The sequence below is a fragment of the Mus caroli genome, unplaced genomic scaffold (genome assembly GCF_978045245.1).
Source record: "Mus caroli unplaced genomic scaffold, Mus_caroli_1 scaffold_20, whole genome shotgun sequence".
Lineage (NCBI taxonomy): Eukaryota > Metazoa > Chordata > Mammalia > Rodentia > Muridae > Mus > Mus caroli.
In genome coordinates, this window is record NW_028227275.1 from 2035001 (window position 1) to 2056062 (window position 21062).

The following is a 21062-nucleotide window of genomic DNA, read 5'->3' on the forward strand; positions in this document are numbered from 1 at the left end:
AGTGGAAGCCACTACTCATTTTAATTGAATGGCACCAGCCTGGGAATCTGGCACCTAGACTCATCTAAACTACTTACAGCTCTAGACAAAAGGCTGCTTTCTAAGCTCCAGTTTCCCCATTTGCCAAGTGGTGTAGCTTGGTGGAAAGCTCAGACTCTACAGGAGGGCAAATGCCTGGGATAGAATTCCTGACTTGTTGGCTTGTAGGTGAACTCCGAAAGTTACATAACCTTCCAGGGCTTCTATCAAAAGGAGGCAATTCTTACCCAAGGTCAGGGTGCCTGGGGAGGATTAAGTGAGAAAATTCATGACGCCATCTCACTAACACTTATCAGCCCCTGACTCCCCAAGGCTCTGTGACTGCACACCCTGCTGCTGGGTGTCCAAGATCCCCTTGACAAATGAGATTTCTAGTCCAGCCTTAGGGATCCTGATTGTGTGGATCTGGAAGAAAGCTTGGAGATGTGTGATTTAAGCAGACCCCTGGGTGAATCTGAGGTGGGTGCTGGTTCAGGGAGCCCTGAACTTGATGGAGACAGGAGTCTTATGACAGCCCCAAGTGTCCCAACAGCACCCCAAGCATCTCCCTGGCCATGGAGTAGAACTGTCGCTATGATAAAGGTGCAAGAAAGAGGCACCCTCCACAGAGCGGGTCTCTGCTCTCTGGGACCAGCTTTCACTCAGACCCAGCTGACAAGGCCCCCAAACCATGTCCCCGGGGAGCACCAGCTGCCCCCAAACCATGTCCCCAGGGAGCACCAGCATGCAAAGGCCATGCAGGACCATGAACAGAGGAAAGCAGGCTCTCAAACCTTCTCCTCCTCCTCCTGTTTTCTCATTTATCTCTTATTCTCTTTTATTTTCTCTCGTTCTGCTGACTATCTTTCATCTCTGGTCCTCTAGTGCTCTGTTGATTATTCCTTTGCACGACCAAACCAAACCAAGGGATGCAATACAGATGGACAGGCACTAAGGATGCCTGATGAGCATCTCCTGCCTTGCAGAGACCTAGTGCATCTCATCTCTGCTTGAAAAGGGTTCTTACTACTGGCTGGTCTCAGAAGGTGGGTTCCCCTTCTCTCCCGCAGGATATAGTCCTGCAGGCATGAATCCCACCCACTCAGCTAAAACAACAACCTAGCCATCACCAGTCCCAGCCCCTGACCCCACCCCCTACAAGCCCACTGCAAACAGACTGAAATAGGAATCAATTTGAAATCCAAGCCCAGTTTGGATGGTTCCATGAAGTCTCAAAGCTGGAGTTGCACCTCTGATCCCACCCAACCCACCAAATCTCCAGCGACTAACTCTCTCTTTAGCCCTGGAGGCCGGGTGGGGCTGATGGGAGCCTGAGGCACAGCCGGAAAGGGAAAGCTGGGCCTTAAGAGCACCTACTTATGGCTCTAACTTTCCTCACTGCACCCCTGGGAGGGCGTCTGTTCATCTCTCCACTACTCAGAGAACAGAAGTGAGACCCGAGGAAACCATTTGCCTACATTCTGTCAGGAGTGAGAATGTTACAGGCAAGCTGCTCACAGGCTCCTGTCAGGGCACCTCCGAGGCAGTAACGGCTCCTTGGCACCTACCTGTCAGGTTACATTTCAGGATGTTGCACAGATCGTCCAGGAACTTCTTCAACTCAGGGTTCTCCTCTGCTTCTGGGTCAGGGCGGCCCTCGACAGCGGAGAAGAGAGCAGCACCCACCAGCGCATAGGTCACCAGGCAGCAAAGGAAGCAGAGGCCGGGCAGAAGCTTGCCCAGGGCTTCAGGGCAGCATCCCCTGGCCTTCCCCAGGGCCTCGGGACAGCATCTCCTGGCCTCAGGTGGCTCCTCAGCCTCCATCCTCTTGGAGTAGCTGAGGGCAGGACAGGAGGAGTGTGTAGAGGAGGCTGGAGCATACAGCCTGGGAGAGGAAGGTGGGAGTGGCCGGAGAATGGCCAGGCTCCAGCCTTAAGTGGATGGTGCGTGAGCTTCCCAGAGGACTGGGAAGCAGCCGGAACCCATCATGTTTGGCTCATCCAAACAACTGGGATGGCGCCCCTGCTAGCGCCCCAAATTGTTATTGATCCTCCTGACCAGCGCCAGAGTTTCTGGCGGGGACTTTAGGAGGACCTCAGAGATTGTTTTGTACTTTGCTCTGCCTTTCCTGTTCTGAAACTGCAGCTTCGGCTTCCAGGTACCAAATCTGGCATTCAGTACTTAGTCAAATGACTGTTCTTTCTGAACAATTCAGGCACTCCTTACCCCGGCATACCTGGAATACTGGACAACAGGAATAAGAATTAGCACAGCATAGGCTCACTGTTTCCAAAATGCTGGAACCTGTCTGGGTCTCTCACTGACCTGGAACTTGCTAAATAGACCAGGCTGACTGGTCTGGAAACCGCTTTCACCTGTCTCTAACTCCCCAGGCTCCGCCTCCCCAGGCTCCGCCTCCCCAGTTCTGGGATCATAAACAGGTGCTGTCAGTCCCTGCCTTTTTCTTCTTTTTTTCAAATGATGATTTGGGGGATGGAACTCATGTCAGCAAGGCACATACTTTACTAAGTCATCTACCTAGCCCGAGCTCACTATTTATTGAGCTCTTCCTCCTCTAGAGGAAAGTAAATCTTTCTAATCCAGGGTGAGTGAAGTGTTCTGGCTTGAATGTTGTTGTCCTCCCAAATTCTCTGTTAGGAAACTCTCTGTTAGGAAACTCTCTCTGTTAGGAAACTCTGTCTTTTGGGTCTTATGTGGCTATTGCTAGCTGGAAATCAGAGCATCTGTGACTACCCACGTGAGACATCCACAAGGTCCCTCCCCGTTCTGAGAATACGTCAGAGGCCGGGGAGAGGGACCCTTCTTCATTGATGTAGCTGTCTAAGAGCTGCCCATCCACCTGGACTTGGGTAGAATTGTCTCTGCTGAGTCAATGTCCTTCTGTCTGAGGTGACTAGAAAAAGAGCCCCTCTTGGCTCGGCAGGTCAGGGTGCATGTTACCAGGCTTGACAACCGAAATCCACAAGTGGAATGAGAGAGCTGGCTTCTGCAAGTTGCCCTCCGGCTTCCATGTGTGTTCCATGGTATGTGCACACATGTGCACGTGGACGCACACACTAATAAATAAATGTTTAAAAATCATGAAGAAATAAACTCTCAGGGTTGGAGAGACCGCTGGCTGCTCTTCCAGAGCACCTGGGTCCGATTCCTCGGACTCACTCGACGACTCACAGCTGTCTGTAACTTCAAAGGATCCAGTGAATCTTCTGGGCTCCACTGGAACTATATGGACGTGGTACACAGACTTACATGCAGGCAAAACATCCATACACACAGCGTAATAATAAAAAAATTACTTTAAAAGGAGTTTTTAGAGTTTATTAATTCTCAGTAAAATAATTAGTCACCATGATATACAGCTTGGAAGAAACTAACTCAGAAGGTAGAGTAAGCAGCTCCCAGGTGAGGATGTGGTCAGCATAGTAGGCCCTCATCACATACTGACACTCTGACTAGTGGCACACTGGATCTCTAGCTCCAGAATTGCACGACATTAACTACTGCTCTTTATAAATTCCCCAATGTGCGGCTTTTGCTATAAATGTGAATGGACCAAGACGGGAGGAATAGCGCAGTTCTCCCGAAGACCCTGGCCACCATATTCTTCTCCACTCTCTCCCCCAGTCCTCCCACCTCTCATACAGGCATTCAGGGGCCAAGCTGCTCAAACACAAATAACCCACCAAGTCTTTTACAAGTAACGAGAAGCCAATTACACGCCTACATGAAGCATGGCATTGACTCCTAAAGATCAAATTGCTGTGTTACAATCAAGTTGTACAGCCAACTTTATATTTGTATCCTACGGGTTTTAATCACGGCAGGGGAGAGTGTGGGAATGGAAGGAAGAAAGTCTTCATATAAAAGGTTGGCAGGAAGAGGGTGGGAGAGAAAGCCAGACCTCCAAGGCTTGCTTATTTGACCCCACCTACCCATATGTGCAGCCTCCAGAGAATTACTTCTTGCTTAAAATTCTACTTGTAGCCCTTTGATTCTACCCTGAGGAGAGGTCATGTGGTCTTCTATAGGCTTAACAAGATAAGGACAGTTCTTCCAGAAAAGACAGACGTGCAAAGCTGGAGATATAGCCCTTATGGCAGAATGCTTGCCTAGGATGAATTGAGCCCTGGATTCTGTTTCCAGCCTTACAGAAACATGGTGTCCTGGCACATGCTTAGAGTCCCAGCACCTGTGAGGTGTATAAAAAGGTAGATCCAAGATCATCCCTAGTTACCTAGTGAGCCCGAGGCCAGCCCAGACTACAGGACCCTGTCTCAATGAACAAGTAAATACATAGAATATAGGGGTGAAGTCTTCGTGTAGGCACCAGCTCGACTTCTCCTTGTTCAATGAGTTGTGTGGTTGTTGTCCTTGGCAATGGGGCCCTGCAGTCAGTTTGCAAAGATCAATCTTTTTTTCTTAGCAACAGCCTGAGTTGTTTGGTGGTTTCCACGGGGACCCCTTTGACCAACGACTCAAGGGAATACTCCCAGTCCCACCAGTGGAAGCCTCACCTGGCAACAAGAGATGGCCAGTTGTTGAGGCTCTGTATCCTCCATTGCTAGGAGTCCTCTTTAGGGTCACCCTCATAGATTTCAGGAAGTTCCCACTGTCCTAGATTTTCACATTACTCCCCAATTCCAGCCACCTCTCCTCATACTCCCTCCGCCCCCCCCCCGATCCCACTTACTTCTATCCCCACCCACCCCAGTTCACCTATAAAATCTATCCTATTCCCCCTCCCAGGAAGATCTCTGCCCCCTCCTGCCCCAACTCCTCTCTCTACCTAAACTTTTTTGGACTGTAGCTTGGTTATCATTTACTTAAATGACTAATATCTACTTATGAGTGAATACATTGCATATTTGTCTTTCTGAATCTGGGTTATCTTACTAAGGGTGATTTTTTTTTTCTAGTTCCATTTGCCTGACATTTTCATGATGTCGTTTTCTTTAACAGCTGAGTAATACCTCATTGTATAAATGTACCTCATTTTCTTTATCTATTCCTCTGTTGAGGGACATCTAGGTTGTTTCCAGTTTTTAGGTATTAATGAATAAAGCCACAGTGAACACGATTGAGCAAGTGTCCTTGTGGTAGGGTGGCATGTCATTTGAGAATATGCCCAACAGTAATACAGCGAGATCTTGAGGTAGATTGAGTCTCAACTTTCTGAGGAATCACTGTACTGGTTTCCATAGTGGCTGTTCAAGTTTGCACTCCCTCCAGTAATGAAGGAGCACTCCCCTTGCTCCACATCCTTGCCAGCATGAACTATTGCTTGTATTATTGAGGTTGGCCATTCTGACAGGTGTAAAATGGAATCGCAAAATACCTTGATTCATATTTTCCTAATGGCTAAGAACCTTGAACATTCGTTTAAATGCTTCTCAATCACTTGAGATTTCTCTGTTTAGATCTGCCCTGTCATTCTTATCAAGTGTGTGTGTGTGTGTGTGTGTGTGTGTGTGTGTGTATAGTGGGGGGGGGGAGGGAATGGCTAGACAGGGATGGAGACCTCAGGTGGTAACTGAGCAGGATGAGAACAGACTCTCAGGAAACAGGCTTCAGTGACTCAGTGAGATAGCTCATTTAATGGGGGTGGGACAAAGGCTGTTTAAACCTTTGGGCATGTAAGTAGGGGCCATGGGTGAGTGTACATCATTGCCTAGGTCTGAGGACGCCTCATTTGCATAAGGAGGAATCCCAGGTGCTGCTGGACATAACCTTATAAGGGGAAAGAAAGTTTAACTTGGCTAATGGGCAATGTGACTTCCTCTGATTGGGCAAGGGTGGAGGCACAGGTCTATGTGCATGGGGACACACAAGGCTGGGGCAGGTAAGGGAGCAATCTTGCTCCTGCTGATCCCAGGATGAGACTTCTGGGGTTTGTACAGGCCTTGCTCCAGGCTTGCTCCCCTTGGTTCCACAGCCCCACACCTACCCCATCTTTTAATTAGATTCTTTGCTTTTTGTTTGTTTGTTTGTTTACTTGTTTTATCTAGTTTCTTGAGTTCTTTGCATATTTTGGATATTAGTCCTCTATCAGATGTGGAGTTGTTGAAAATTTTTTCCCATTCTGTAGGCTGTCGTTTTGTTCTTTTGATGGTGTCCTTTGCCTTATAGAAGCTTTTCAATGTCATGATGTCCCATTTATTAATTTTTTATTTTAGTGTCTGTGCTACTGGGATTCTGTTCAGGAAGTTGTCTCCTGTGTCAATGCATTCAAAGCCTGAAAATACCACCTTCTCTTCCATCAGGTTCACTGTCTCTGATTTTATATTAAGATTTTTGATCCAGTTGTAGTTGAATTTTACGAAGGGTGATCAATATGGATCTATTTAAATTCTTCTTCATGGAAAACAATTTGAGCAGCACTGTTTGTTGAAGATAATATTTTTTCAGTGTGTAGATCTGGATTCTTTACTTAAAAAAATACAGGTATCTGTATGTGTGTGAATGTATGTCTGGGTCTTCATTTCTACTTCATTAATCAATATGTCTGTTTTTATGCCAGTACTATGGTGTTTTTATTACTATAGCTGGGTACTAAAACTTGAAATCAGGTGTTGTAGGGCATCCAGTAGTTCTTTCATTGGTCAAGATTGTTTTAGCTATCCTGGGCTTTTTGTTTTTCCGTATGAAGTTGAGAATTGTCATTTCAAGGTCTGCATTTAATTATGTTGGAATTTTTATGGGGATTGCATTGGACCTGTAGTTTGCTTTTGGTAGGATGGTCATTTTACTATATTAATTCTACCAATTCTTGAGGATGGAAGAGCATTCCATCTTCTGATATCTTCTTCAATTTCTGTCTTCAAAGACCTGAAGTTTTTATTATACAAGTCTTTCACTTGCTTGGTTAGAGTTACCACAAGATCTTTGATATTATTTGTGGCTGTTTCGGAGGGTGTTGTTTCCCCGATTTCTTTTGTAGTTTGTCAGTAAGGCCTTAGTAGAGGGCTACTTTTTGTAAGTTAGTCTTGTATCCATCCACTTTGGTGAAAATGTTTATCAGCTGTAGAGATTTCCTGGTGGGATTCTTTGGGTCACTCATGTGTACTATGGTATTATCTGCAAATAATGATGATTTGACTTCTTCCTTTCCAGTTTGTATCCCCTTGACCTTATTCAGTTGTCTTATTGTTCTAGCTAAAACTTCAAGTACTGTATTGAATAGATACAGAATGGAAAACCCTATCTTGCCCCTGATTTTACTAATTGCAGAGCCCACTTTTTAAGGAGCAAGACATTGGGTTAGAGAGGTGGCTCACTGGTGCTCAGCTCTCAGCACCTGCATGGCAGCTCACAATCATATGTAACTCCAGTTCCAGAAGATCTGATACCATTTTTTTGGCTTCCTCGGGCACCAGGCACATATGTGAGATATAGATACATATGAAGGCCAAATATCAGTACACATAAATAAAAGCCAGATGTGTTGGTGTGCACATGTAACCCCAGTACTGGAGAAGCAGAAATAGGCAGATCTCTGCGGCTCACTAGTCAGCCAATTATACTTGACACATTCTATGGCAGTGGCAATCCTGCCTCAAAATAAGGATTAAAGATACCTTCTGACCTCCACACACATGGACATGTACCCATGCACACACAAACACACATATGCACATACACATACATACACAAAAAATTAACCATCATAGTGACTTAACAGGAATGAAGATCTGTTGGTCTCTGGCTGCCAAGTTGTATGGATTTTATTTTTATTACTGTTTTATTACTCCACCATACCGCAGGGCAGCAGTTTGCAAAGTGAAGTTCTTGTTAGACATGGAAGCTCTGTGCTCCATACATGACTAGCTGACTTGGGAAAAGCAGGAGAGAACAATTGCCTTGTGGTATTGTCCTCCTCATCCGTACAGTTAAAATTGTATTCTTAGCTACATCTGTGCTCCAGCAGTGAGACTCCTGTCTCAAAATAAGGACAGAATTGAGGAGGAAGAGGCAGGATGTGCCTGACAATAGACTTTCTTCAGCCAGTGAAGTGGAGACCCCACACATCCCTTCCCACACATTTATCTGAGAATAACAACCTGCTGACAGCCACACTCAGCCACACGGACCACCAGGAAATACAACAGCTAGCAGGTGTCTGCTGCCCAGAAGAAGGAAAGAACTGGTTTTAAGGGCACCAGTGACTGTGTCTCAGCAAGGGAGGTGGGTAACCTGAGGCTGCTTCTCCTTTAAGCTGTTCTGTTGGTCATTTTATCGCAGTCACGGTAAAAGAAATCAAGACGACCACTTTAGAAAATTCAGTTTCCTTAAAAGTTAAACACAACCCAGCAACCATACTCTATTGATATTTATTCAAATAAGTTGAAAACCTATATCCACACAGAATCTTATAAACAGATTGCTTAGGGGCCTGAAATATGGGTAAGCAGTTAAAGGCACTTGCCACCAAGCCTAATCACTTGAGTTCAATACCCAGGACCCCACATGACTGAAGGAGTGAACTGACTCCCAAAGGTTTTCTTCAGAAGCCCCACATATGCTTAGGAACACAGGCACACTTGTACATGTGCATACACACACACACATACATATATATATGATAGATACATACCTACACATACATACATACATACATACATACATACATACATACATACATACGTACATATTTAAAAATAAACAGACGCTCACAATAACTTTACATAATTGCCAAAACTTGAATGTAACCCGGAAGTCCCTCAATAGGTGAATGAATAAATAAATCTTGCTGCATCCAGTTGGTAGAAGATTATTTAGCACCAAAAATGCCAACAAGCTTCACAATGAACATAATACTACGCAACAGAAGCTGGGTGACACTCTGGAAAAGGCAATGTTGTAGAATCATAAGAAATAATTGGTTTCTAGGGCTAACAGGGGAGAGAGAGAAGTAGGTGGATAAAGCACAGAGGCTTTTTAAAAAATATATTTACATTTTTTGAGTTTAATGTGTGGACATAGTCATGTGTGTATGGTCCCTGAGGAGGCCAGAAGAAGGTGTTGGATTCCCAAGAGCTGGAATTACAAGTCATTATGAAGAAAGCAGTGTTGCTCTTAACCACTGAGCCATCTTTCTAGCCTGGAGCACAGAGGTGTTTTTTTTTTTTTTTTGTTTGTTTGTTTTCTGGAACTATTTTGTGTGGTACTGCATGGTATGTGCATATTACAGTGTAGTTCTCTAAACTCATGAACTCTACAGAATGGACATGAACCCTACTATGGACTCTACATGACAGAGGTGTGTCAGGGCAGGCTCAGCGACTGTCACAGGTAATACCTACAGTGCAGAATGTTGGACATGTCTCCACAGTAAGGAATGGAGTGTAACCAAACAGTCTGCTTTCTGCTTAGCTTTGCTGTGAGCTTGAAAATACCTCTTAAAGATGAATCGGGGGCCAATGAACTGCTCAGAAAATACAGGTGCCACTGCCTGGCCTAGTCTAGTCCCCTAAGTTTGATCTCTAAGTTGGGAGGGAAAGAACCAATTCCTACAAGTCGTCTTTTTTTTTTTTTTAATGTTTTCATATTAGTGAGAGAGATCCAGCCATGGGGGAGGCAAGCAAAGGCCCAAGCCGTGTGCAAGCTGAACAGGCTGCTGTCATTTCTCCAGTCTGTTGTCTACTTGCGAGCATGAGTAGCTGGTGCCATGCACTGATCCACACTCTTTTTTTCCTTATTCACTTTACATCCTGATCAAAGCCTTCACTTCCTCCTCTCTTCCCAGTTCTACCCTCACACACCCCATCCCCCAACTACCCTCTCCTTCTCCTCAGGATGGGGAAGCCCCCATGGGTACCAACTCAACCTATTACACCAAGTCTCAGCAGGACTTAGTGCATCCTCTCCTATCTAGGCCAGACAAAGCAGCCTAGCTAGGGGAAAGGGATGTGAAGACAGGCAACAGAGTTAGAGATAGCCCCTGCTCCAGTTGTTAGGAGATCCTCGTGAAGACCAAGCTGCACATCTGCTACAAATATGTAGCTGGTCTAGGTCCAGCCTCTGCATGCTCTTTGGTTGGTATTTAGCCTCCATGACCCCCATAGGCTCAGATTAGTTAGCTCCATAGGTCTTTTTGTGGTGTCCTTTGCCCCTCAATCCTTTCCCCCACTCTTCCACGAGATTCCCCAAGCTCCACCTAACGTTTGTCTGTGGTCTCTGCATCTGTTTCCATTTGCTACTGGGTGAGGCCTCTCAGAAGATAGTTACACTAGACTCCTGTCTGCAAGCATATTAGAGTATCATTAATAGTGTCAGGGGTTGGTTCTCTCCCATGGGATGGGTCTCAAGTTAGGCCAGTAATTGGTTGGCCATTCCCTCAATCTCTGTTCCATCTTTATCCTGAATCCAAGAACACATAAAAACATCATCCACCATGATCAAGTAGGCTTCATCCCAGGGATGCAGGGATAGTTCGATATAGGAAAACCCATCAATGCAATCTACCATATAAAAAAAATGAAAAAAAAATCACATGATCCTTTGACAAAATCCAACACTCCTTCATGTCAAAAGCCTTGGATACAAAGACCATACCTAAACACAATAAAGGCAATAGCCAACAAGCCAATAGCCAACATCAAATTAAATGGAGAGAAACTTAAAGCAATCCCACTAAAATCAGGGACAAGACAAAGCTGCCCACTCTCTCAGTATCTATTCAATATAGTATGTCAAGTTCTAACTAGAGCAATAAAACAACTAAAGGAGATCAAGAGGATACAAATGGGAAAGGAAGAAGTCAAAGTATCACTATTCATAGATGGTAGCATAAGTGACCCTGATTCACACTCTTTAAGAGGCAGAAGTGAAGAAGCCTGGATTTTTCCATCAAGTGGGACCTCAGTGTGCACAAATGTGTTTCCTGCAGGCAGCATACTCAGTTAAACCTCTTTAAAACCGCCTTGACAGGCACACCCAGGGGTGGCTCTCCATAGTGATTCTAAATCTAGTCAAGTTCACAATGAAGAGGAACCATTAGCTAGTTGAAATATGTGCTTATGCATGTATGTCTATGTGTGTTTGTGTGTCAGTGTGTGATATACCCATGTATTTGTGTCTATGTGTGTGTTTGTGTGCATTTGTATATATGTGTGTGTGTGTGTGTATGTGTAGGTGTTTATATAGGTGTGTTTATATGTATGTGTCTACATATGTGTCTATGTATATGTCTGTCTCTGTGTATTAAAGATAATAAAAGTGGAAAAGGATTTTTGGAAAGCCACCTTTCCAGCAAGTCTATTATACAAATATAGAAAGGAGAACAGAGAGATCTACACAAGCCCAGAGCCACAGAGCCCTTCTTGAGACCTAGGCCTGGCACTTGCCCAACTGTTGTCTATGAATAGCCTCTTGCTTCCTTTGGGTTCCCTGAGCTTTAGACAAGAGAAGGTTCTGGCCTAAGCAGGACAGCTGGCTGCTACTCCTGAAGCTGCAGCCTTTATTGTCTCTCCCCCACTGCCAGCCCCCATCTCCCAGTCAAGAGCCTTTGCTCCTCTGAGCTTGGATCTTCAAATTACAGCTGATCCCCTGAACACAGTGTAGCAAGTATGCACCCACATGGGGCTGACAGGTGATCAGAGCTGCCGTTATCTGGGAAGGCTACGAGAACACAGGGAGATGGTTAGGAGAAGTGACTGGTGCAGTTGGTCACCCAGTGTCAGCTTCAGAGGTGACCTGTGCTTCACACGGTGACTTGTCATCAGTCTGGAGTTTCTGAGCCTGGTCAGATGCTGGACTGATCAAAGAAAGGAACAGGAGTATCCTTCAAAGATAGCTAAGGATCTTCCCATTGTGCCAGGAATGATGATGTGATTAGCTGAGGCTAATCTAGGAAGGGGGAACACACACACACACACACACACACAAGCACATACACACGTACATCAGCAGCCAGACAGCGCAGGACTGCAGTTCTTCAGACTCTGAGCAGGCAGCTGCTTTACAGAGGGGAGAGCTGGCCCCATACCATACCCTCCAAAGGCAAGAGAGTCTTTCTTCCTCTTGTTCCCTGGAGTCCTCGGAAGGCCTCTAGCAAGATGAGCTTCCATCAAACCCAGAACCGGATCATTTCCATCTTTTCCACCAGGGGGCGCTCCAAGAACAGGTCTGGGCCTTGCTTCCCCTAAGTTAAAGGAAGGTGGTACCCACGCTGTTCTCTGCTAACCACAGACCAAAACTCAGGTTAGAATTGCCCTGCATATTGCTATCACTTCTGTCCTGTGAGAAATATATGGTGAAATACTGTTGGGACGTCAAGATTACAGGATAGCTGCCCTCCCATGTTCGTTTCTCTGTCTGTCTGTCTTTAAGTCCTGTCTCCTCTGTTCTTTCCAGGGGACTTGGTAATATCACTCTGCCTCCCTCTTCCTGCCAGGACTCAGAGGCTGAGAAGCGTTCTTTCAATCAAAACTAAAGCCCACCTGTCACCTACAAACATCAAAGGAGATCTGGCTCCTACCCCAGCCTCTGTCTTTCCCAGGCTACTGATGAAAGGGTAGCCTCAGGCTATGAGATGAAGTAGAAGCAGCTTCCAACTGTTTGCTGGATTGTACAGCCCTCTTTGAGGGCTTGCAGACCCTCATCTGGGTGTGGGATGCTACAGTGCTTACTTTTCACTAGAATCACCTGGGAAGTGAATCTTAACGAGGAACCTAGCTCAGGCTGGCCGTGGGCTTGTCTGTGGAGTTATCTTGATTGCTAACTGACGAAGGAAGACCCAGCCCATTGTGGGTAACATCATATCACAGGCAAGGGGGTCCTGAGTACTACAAGCAGAAGCTAGCTGAGAACAAGCAAGCAAGCAAGCAAGCAGGGGACTTGGTCACTTCACTCCGCCTCCCTTCTCAGGCCAGGACTCAGAGGCTGAGAACTGTTCTCCTAACCAGAACTAAAGCCCACCAAGTAAACCCCAGCTCTCCCCTGTTTCTTTTGGTCACAGCAACAGAAGCAAAACAAGAATGGATGGGATGGGTATCAAAATGACCTACTGCCAAGGATGTGAAGATGGTGTGGTCCTGCAAGGAGACACATCAGCATTTTGCAAAATCCCACCCTGCATGATTCATTATGATAGCTGGAATGTAGGCTTACACCTACTTTAATAAGGGTTCTCAAATGCTTCAGCTCCCTCATCCCCGCTTTCTGCCCACTGACCAAAGGTAGGGGAGAAAAAAATGGGTAGTGGGACAATGGGGAGGTAAATCTGTATAGGAGTAGTTCTTTGGGGGAGATCCAAATCTCCATTGTCAGGATACTAGCATGCCAGTTTAGTAGTGTTGGGTCACCGAACTCGAAACTGCAGCAGTGGCATGCAGCAGAAACTGCCAGGCTTCTACCAAATTGGCATGTGTCAGCAAGAGTGACCAGGATCAGCCGGAATGCCAGCAGTCCTCTGCCATGCCTCTCTCAATGAAGCAAAGATCACCATAGACAAAAGACCAACAAAGCATTGCAAGGCTAGCTATGTAAGTGGTGCTGTCAATGTCTGTCGGGTTCTACCTATCCTTTCTCCAAACGTCACGTGTCCTCTCAAAACATCACTGAATCTGCTTCAGCAAACATCGCTCAAGTCTGCATCACGTGACACAGCCAGAAATTTCCACCTCACTGTGACTCAACAGTTTCCCACGCTCATTACCATACAAGGAAGCCGAAGCCATCTTTCTTTATTTTTAGGGCTATTTTGCTCCTCTAAGAAAACTGTTTGTGTAAATGTATGTACCAGTTCATGTATGTATACATATGTGTGTGAAGACCAGAGGTCACTGTCAATTGTCTTCCTTGCTTGTGTCCCTCTAACCCCCTCTGATGTAGTGTCTCCCCATGCAACTCTAACTGGCTTAGAACCCTCTCTGTAGTCCAGGCTGAACTTCCAGAGATATATTTGTCTCTGCTTCCCGAGTGGCATGCACCAATAAACCCATCTCATCTTATATTTTGAGACAGGGTCTTGTATTAACCCTGGAGCTCATTCATTTGGTGAGACTGGCTGCCAGCAAGATTCTTTTCTCTTGATGTTCTTGGATTGGAATCACAAGCATGAACTGCTGTGATTTTTTTTTTTGGTTCATGCAGTATTGTGGCTGATTTTTATTTTATATTGGTGTTTGGTTGGTTGGTTTGGTGTGTGTGTGTGCTATGTGGTTTGGGGGAATCTAATTTAAGTCCTCATTCTTGGATTAGAAGACTTTTCTATTGTCCCAGGCCAAAATGCCCTTTTGTTGTTGTTGCAGATTGCTGTGAAATCAGGATGTTTACAAGTTCATTGGCCTTTGGTTTTCATGCAGAGCTCTAGTCTTGATCTATTAGGGTAGGCAGAGGAAATTAATTGGGAGTTAAGCAAATATTATCTGCTATGGGGCCCTAGACTTGGAGGCAGCCAACCGGATGAGAGAATGAACATGTTGCCATGACCAAAGGCATCTATCCTGCCCACAGGTGACTCGCAACAGTAAAATAGTGCTTGGTAGTGGATCCTGGGGGAAGCACTGGCTTCCATCCAGAGAGAGAGAGAGTTCACAGCTGCAGAGAGCTGTCTCTCTTTCTTCTCTCCTCATGAAAGGCTCAAGGCTCAACCTCCATGTCCCAGGAGAAGCAATGCAGAGCTTCAGATCGGGTACCATAACTTTCACTCTGGATGCTTCTCAGAGTCTCCACTGAAGCAGGAACCAGATTCCAAATCTGCAGTACTGACAGCCCCAAGACCAAACCAGTGAGTTCATGAGCCAAGGGCACCACCGGGCAGATGGTGCAAGGCTGGGGCACTCCGGATTGACCACAGGGCTGAACTTGGGCTTTGAGGACATCTCCATAAGTATCTACATTTCAGAACTTTATCAAGGAGGTGCTTCTGGTTGGGAAACTCTAAGTAATGTTCTGGGTCACCTTGAGTTTTGTATTTGCCAAATACAAGATTACAGTGCTCCCACAGTCTAGAAGAAGAAGAAGAAGAAGAAGAAGAAGAAGAAGAAGAAGAAGAAGAAGAAGAAGAAGAAGAAGAAGAAGAAAGAGAGAGAGAGAGAGAGAGAGAGAGAGAGAGAGAGAGAGAGAGAGAGAGAGAGAGCGCGCTTGGTGACTAGCTCCTGTCGTCTTTATTCATTCCAGGACTGAAGCCCACAGAATTTGAATCAAGCCACTTGCATCCAGGGTGGGACTTCCTAGGAGACCAATCTGGAAACTCCCCCACAGACACACCCAGAGTTTGTTTCTTAAGCGACTCTAGAGCCTTTTGAGTTGACAATCAAGATTAACGAACATAAGACACAACTGCTCAAGACAGTCGGAAGCATGGGAGTCCTGCTGGGAATATTCAGAAACAGGTGATGTATTTCAGTGCTTGCACCTTGGAGGATGCAAGCCTAGAGCAACAGCTTTGTCATCCTGAGGGAGTTAAAAGACAGAGACTGGATGGATGACGCCATCAGTGCCCAGAACTCAGCTGGGCTTGAAGTCAGTGGACCATCCAACAGAGGCCTTCTTTCCTCTGGAGCCATTCTTAGGTGGTTCCAAGGTCCTAAGCCCTGTCACATCTCTCCTCCATCAACACCAGCTATCCTATTATAAAGCCCCTCAATCATTTCCACCTGGACTTAGTCTTTGTTTTAGCCTTTCTAGAGGCTGGTCCCAGACTCTGGCTTTTCTCTTGTACAGACAAGTTGATCACTGCACAAGTTACAAATGTTGCACTTGTTACGTTTCTCATTGCAACAAAATACCTGACAAGACACTTCATGGAGAGAAGGGTTTATTTTTGCCCACAGTCCATCCTGGTAGGGGATATGGAAGGAGTGTGAGGCAGCTGAATCCTCAGGCAAGACTCACAGAGAGAGGAGTGTTGTGCTCAGGTCCTTTGTAAATTCAAGTCCAGGACCCTATTCCATGGGATGGTGCTCCATATTTAGAGTAGGTCTTCCCACCTATGTTAAACCTCTTTAGAATCATTTTTTTTACAGGCACCTCCAGACACCTGTTAGGTCTCTAGGATGATTCCATATCCTATCAACTTGATAGTGATGAACCAAAAAGCCCATCAGAAAGCAGCTAGATCTCTTGCTGATGTCCACCAGGACTGTCTCTGTGTGTTTGTGTAAGAATGTGTGTTTTTTCACAGTGCCTCTGAGGTGATTCTTCTGGGCACTCATTCCTCATCTGTAAGATCAAGGGCTTGAAACATGCCATCCCCAAACATCTACACCTTAACATTTTGCTAGTCACCTACCCATTCATTCTTCCACAAAATTCAGAAAGACTGCCTTATCAAGGATATGTGGCCTGTGATCCCAGAGCCTTTGTGGTTTGCCTCTGTGGTTTGAAAAATCTGAGGTTTTGGTAAAATAGCTTTGATGAAGCTATGTCTGAGGACTTGGTGACATTCACTATCTCTGTGGAAGCTTCAACCCAAAGTGCAAAATCAAGTACATTTCAGGAAAAGACTTCTCCCCATACCCAGATTTTTAGAAAATCGCCCCTGGAAAGTATTGAGCATTAGCTGTGAGCTGTTTATTTTTCAAAAAGCTCTGTGAGCGGGTCTGCACTGTGTCTCTCATTCCACTGGAGCCAAAGGTGACAAAGGTGGTGTTTCTTTTGTTTATAGTATTAGTGTTATATTATTGGTGATCTCATTGTTCTTGTTTGTGACATGTTTACCTCAGTGGGACGGTTATTGTAGGAGGCAAGTTGGGGGCCAATCTACCCACCGAACCTGCAGAACTAAAGAAAAAGACTCCAAATTGTCCTGCAGGGTGCATATTACTCCTCTCTTGAATTGTTAAATTCTAATTATAGGCTGTTGGTTCCTGTTAGAGGCGTTTGTAAGCCTAAATGCTGTTGCACACGGGTCTTTTGCCAATAGGTGTGTTTTCGCTGTTGTTGTTGTATAAAACATGTTTGCGCATTTGAAGGACCAGAGCAGGTGAGTGTTCTCCAACAGGTTGGAGGGGAAATAGGTGAAATATGACTCAGAACCGAGAGGGGGTGAAGAAAAACAAGTCTACTTAGTTTTAGTGTTTATTTAGGAGAAATTTCTGGAATGCTCTGCTCTTCCAAGTGTCAGAGAAGTGGACACCTTCTCAGGGATACTCACCGACTATCCATCCACCCAAGGTCAGGAGATTCTCATAGCTTTCACTGTAATTGCCCCAGTTAACCACTGGCTGGAGCTGTAGAGATCATTCATTGTCAATAACATGGAAGTCTGCAGAGGAGTCATGTTGGAGCTGGCAATGCTTAGGCAATGCTCAGTGCACAGTGGGTGCTTAATTAGTGCATTTCATCATACATGCTGTATTTAATAGTAGTCAATTATGATACAGAAGTTAACAAAAACAGGAAGCAAGTCAGAAAGTCATGAGACATAAGGAAAATGTGTAGGGTGTGTCCAGTAGGACTCAGGAAATACAGTGAACTTCACTGGGAAAGACAGACAAATTGAACAGAATATATGGTAGGACAGACCAGAATACGCTGTGTGGGAAGCCACATGTGCCGTTGCAGGGTGGCGCTGGCTACCGCTGGCCACCACGCATACATAGGCAGTAAAGTTTTTTTGCCAAGATGAGGTTTTGAGAATTAACCAATCAGATGAGAGACATATCAACCAATCAGATGAGAGACATGTTAACCAATCAGATGAGAGACATGTTAACGAATCAGATGTGAGACATGCAAATGAGGTGGTAAGCATAACCAATCCGGGTGTGAGACACGCCTCTCCTAGGCCTATATAAGCAGCACCAGTTCTGGGCTTGGGGTCACTTCGCCTCTGCAATCAAGCTCTCCCAATAAACGTGTGCAGAAGGGTCCTGTTGCAGTGTCGTTCTTGCTGGCCGAGTCGGGCGCGCACAAGAACGCTGTACAGGAAGAGAAAGAGACAGTGTTGTAAGGTGCAAACATCTGCATTAGGCTGACAGCCATGTTATCCCCTAATTCAACCAATCATTGGGTGATGCCCATTGTGGTTCCAAATACATTCTGCAGCAAAAGCAAGAGGAAGCTGTGTGTATCCAGTCCTGGGTATGCTTTCACCAGAGTAGGGGAACAGATTTCTAAAGTAAAGTGGGTGCCGTTGCGACAGAATCCCTCTCTCTCCTGGGTCCCCTCATTCTCCATCAGAAATCGCATCACTAAGGGGGAAATTAATGTGGAGAGAGTTATGGCAGAGACTGGAGACAATGCATGATTAGATTAGCTACTTATCCTGTTGCTTCGGTAAGGTATCCTGACAAACGTAACTTACAAACGAGTTTATTCTGGCTCATAGTCTGAGGGTCCAGCATGGTGGCAGGAGCTGGAGGCAGCTGGTCACATGGCACCCACAGTCCGAAAGCACACACTGATGGGTGGAGTTTTCATCCTGCTCCTCCTCTTCATTCAGTCCAAGGAAAGACAACCACCTTAATTAACCCTCACAGACATACCCATGATTGTTCACTCCATAATTCTGAATCCCACCAAGATGATAAAACAATCACAATGCTAGAGACTAAGATGGAGATAGGTAGGAGAGAGAGTGAGAAGTCAACAGAGGGAGGGAGGGGAGGGGAGGAGTGAGAAGGAAGGGAGACTGAAGTATTGTATAACCCCAAACTCAGGGACTATCTCTTTCCTCTTGCATCTTATTATGTTTTAAAATTATTCATTACGCTGTACAATTCAAGCATCCAGTGATCCAAACTTGACCTGATCCCTTCTACCCCATCTCCTCCAGAACAGCTCATCCGGCGGGGCACATGGAGGTTAATTTCACATACAACACATTGAAATGATGCATTGTGAGTTCTTTGCAAGAACTACTGGTTAGGGTGAAGTTAGGGTTAAACTAGTTTCTAAATCCAGCTTCCAATAAAAATAAATCATTCTGACAATTATTCTTTGTGTTATGGGCTAAGAATACACTGATGAGAAAGCAGCTGTGGCCTTTACCCCCATGCAGCTTACAGAGACAGAAAGGCAGTGGGGAAAAACAAAACACCAGGAAATGAAAAGTCTGAACAATGGCGAGTCCTGCGTGATGTGGGAACTTGAGCCATTCAAAGCAGGTGAGAGACGAACCAAGTGAAAGTCATAGGTTCTGTAGATGGAGGGTCCGTGCATAGGCCATGTGATCCAACGATGTCAACATCCGTCAGCCCTGGCTTCTATGTTGGATCCCATGTTGGATGCAGAAATACAGACCTGACCCTTGACAAGCACAAAAAAAAAAAAAAAAAAAAAAAAAAAGCCAGGAGTATCCTTAGAGAAACTTGGGGTCCTAACTAAGTAACTTTGTTTCATTCTGGCCATCTTTGGCTTCCGAATATGCTAAAGGCACCATGGACTTGGGATAAAAAGCTGACCACACATGGCTAGGACAATTTCTCAATAATAGATTGTGGCCAAGGAGACATGAAGCCCTAAGTTTGGCCTCCCAGCACTGCAAAAGGTGGGCAAAAACTTTCCCTGGTTCCAGTCTTTTAGAACTAATTCAAAATTCAAAAGAAATAACTGAAACCCAGTTTTCAAATCTTCACGATTTATTTAAACACCGCACTGAATTCCATCCCTGGATGAAATAGTCAAGATACTCCTCATTGTCCTATGGTAAAGTTTGCAGGAAGTATCTCTCATCTTCATAGCAACCATGTGAAGTAACATTAGTACTCAGAGAAACAAACAAATACCATCCCCAAGTCAACCAGTTAAGTGAGAGAATTCAAGCCTCCAGATTAAGTTCTATAAAAACCAAGGGATCCTCCGGGAATCTGGGTGCAGACAAAGCTTTAGTGAATTCGGTAGACATCCTTGATGCTCGGGCATACCAGTCTTGGTTCTGAGGTTGTGTTGTGTGTGTTTGAGCTATCTCTGGGGAGGACATGAACAAGTATCTACTTACCCAAGACAAGATAGGGAACCCAAGACAGACTGAAATAAGAATACCACCAAAGTTCAAACTTGGTGAACCCATGAATTTTATTGGGGTTATTTTCAGGAATCTGGGCAAGGTGTTGTTTGCAGGAGCACAGATGACTCAAAGACGGCTGGCTGCTATCATCTAAGCTCACCCAACATGTGTGACTGCTCATGTAAGCTGGAAACCTGGAGCATACTGTATAGCCTGCAGGAAGCTCAACAGGTGAGAAGGTATCTCTTCCTGGCAGCTTATCTGATCTTTGCCTTTCCTAGGCAGCTTATCTAGTTCAAGCCTGTTGCAGGCAGTTTCTCTTGTCTGAGAATGTCTCTCAGCAGTCCTCCCTGCTTATACAAGCTTCGTAAAGAGGAGCTACTGAACCTGGTCGGTTTCAGGGACTTCCTGGAGCTTCTGAGTTGTATATTCCCTGAGTCTTAAAGAAACTCCTGTTAGATCATCAGGAGTCCTGAGGAGCTTCCTCCAGGTTCTATGGATCAAGTCATGAAACTACTATACAACAGATTGTACTAAAGTTTTGGTGAAGGGGTTGTCTTTTGGGAACAGATTTGCCATGATTTTGTTATTTGACCCCCAGGAGCTCATTATAATCCTGTTTTGTCTTTTGGTAACATTTGAAACTACTCATAAAACATTTTCTGAAACAAGTGCTGGGCTAGGCTCTGTGATCAATTTCTTTATCCCCAGCTCTCAGAGAAGTTCATCTCCACAAGTAGATGATTTGAGGGTCAGCTTTGAGAACTGGAAACATGAGAAGCGAAACCAGATTACCAGGCCTTGAGTATGTTTTACCCAATTGGGCCACTGTGTCAAATTTCAAGGCCATATGCTCTCTGAGACAGTCCTTCCAGTCATCATACCCTCAAGACGTCAGTGGATCACAGACCCTGACTTTCTAATTCTGTAGCAGAAAAGTGACCACACCTCTTCCTTCCTTGTAAAAATGAGAAAAGAGGAGGGCATGGTGCCATCCTAGTGGAGGTACAGAGCAAGGTGTCTGTGTTCTAGTGTACAAGGCTGGATTAGACCCATCAGGCAGGCAAGGCAGGTGTCAATCCACCATTTCCCATTTGCAAACATTCTCGGTACAATTTCCCCCTTGATT

General features: G+C 45.3%; 1 protein-coding gene across 1 annotated transcript in view; it reads right to left on the minus strand.

The window, feature by feature from the left end:
* Positions 1-1842, minus strand: part of Kcnk18 (potassium two pore domain channel subfamily K member 18) — a 14680-nt gene extending 12838 nt beyond the window's left edge. The window contains exon 1 of the mRNA XM_021152396.2: positions 1587-1842. Within this exon, the coding sequence (XP_021008055.1) occupies positions 1587-1842 (256 nt within the window). The remainder of the gene's footprint in view (positions 1-1586) is intronic.
* Positions 1843-21062: the final 19220 nt, after the last annotated feature.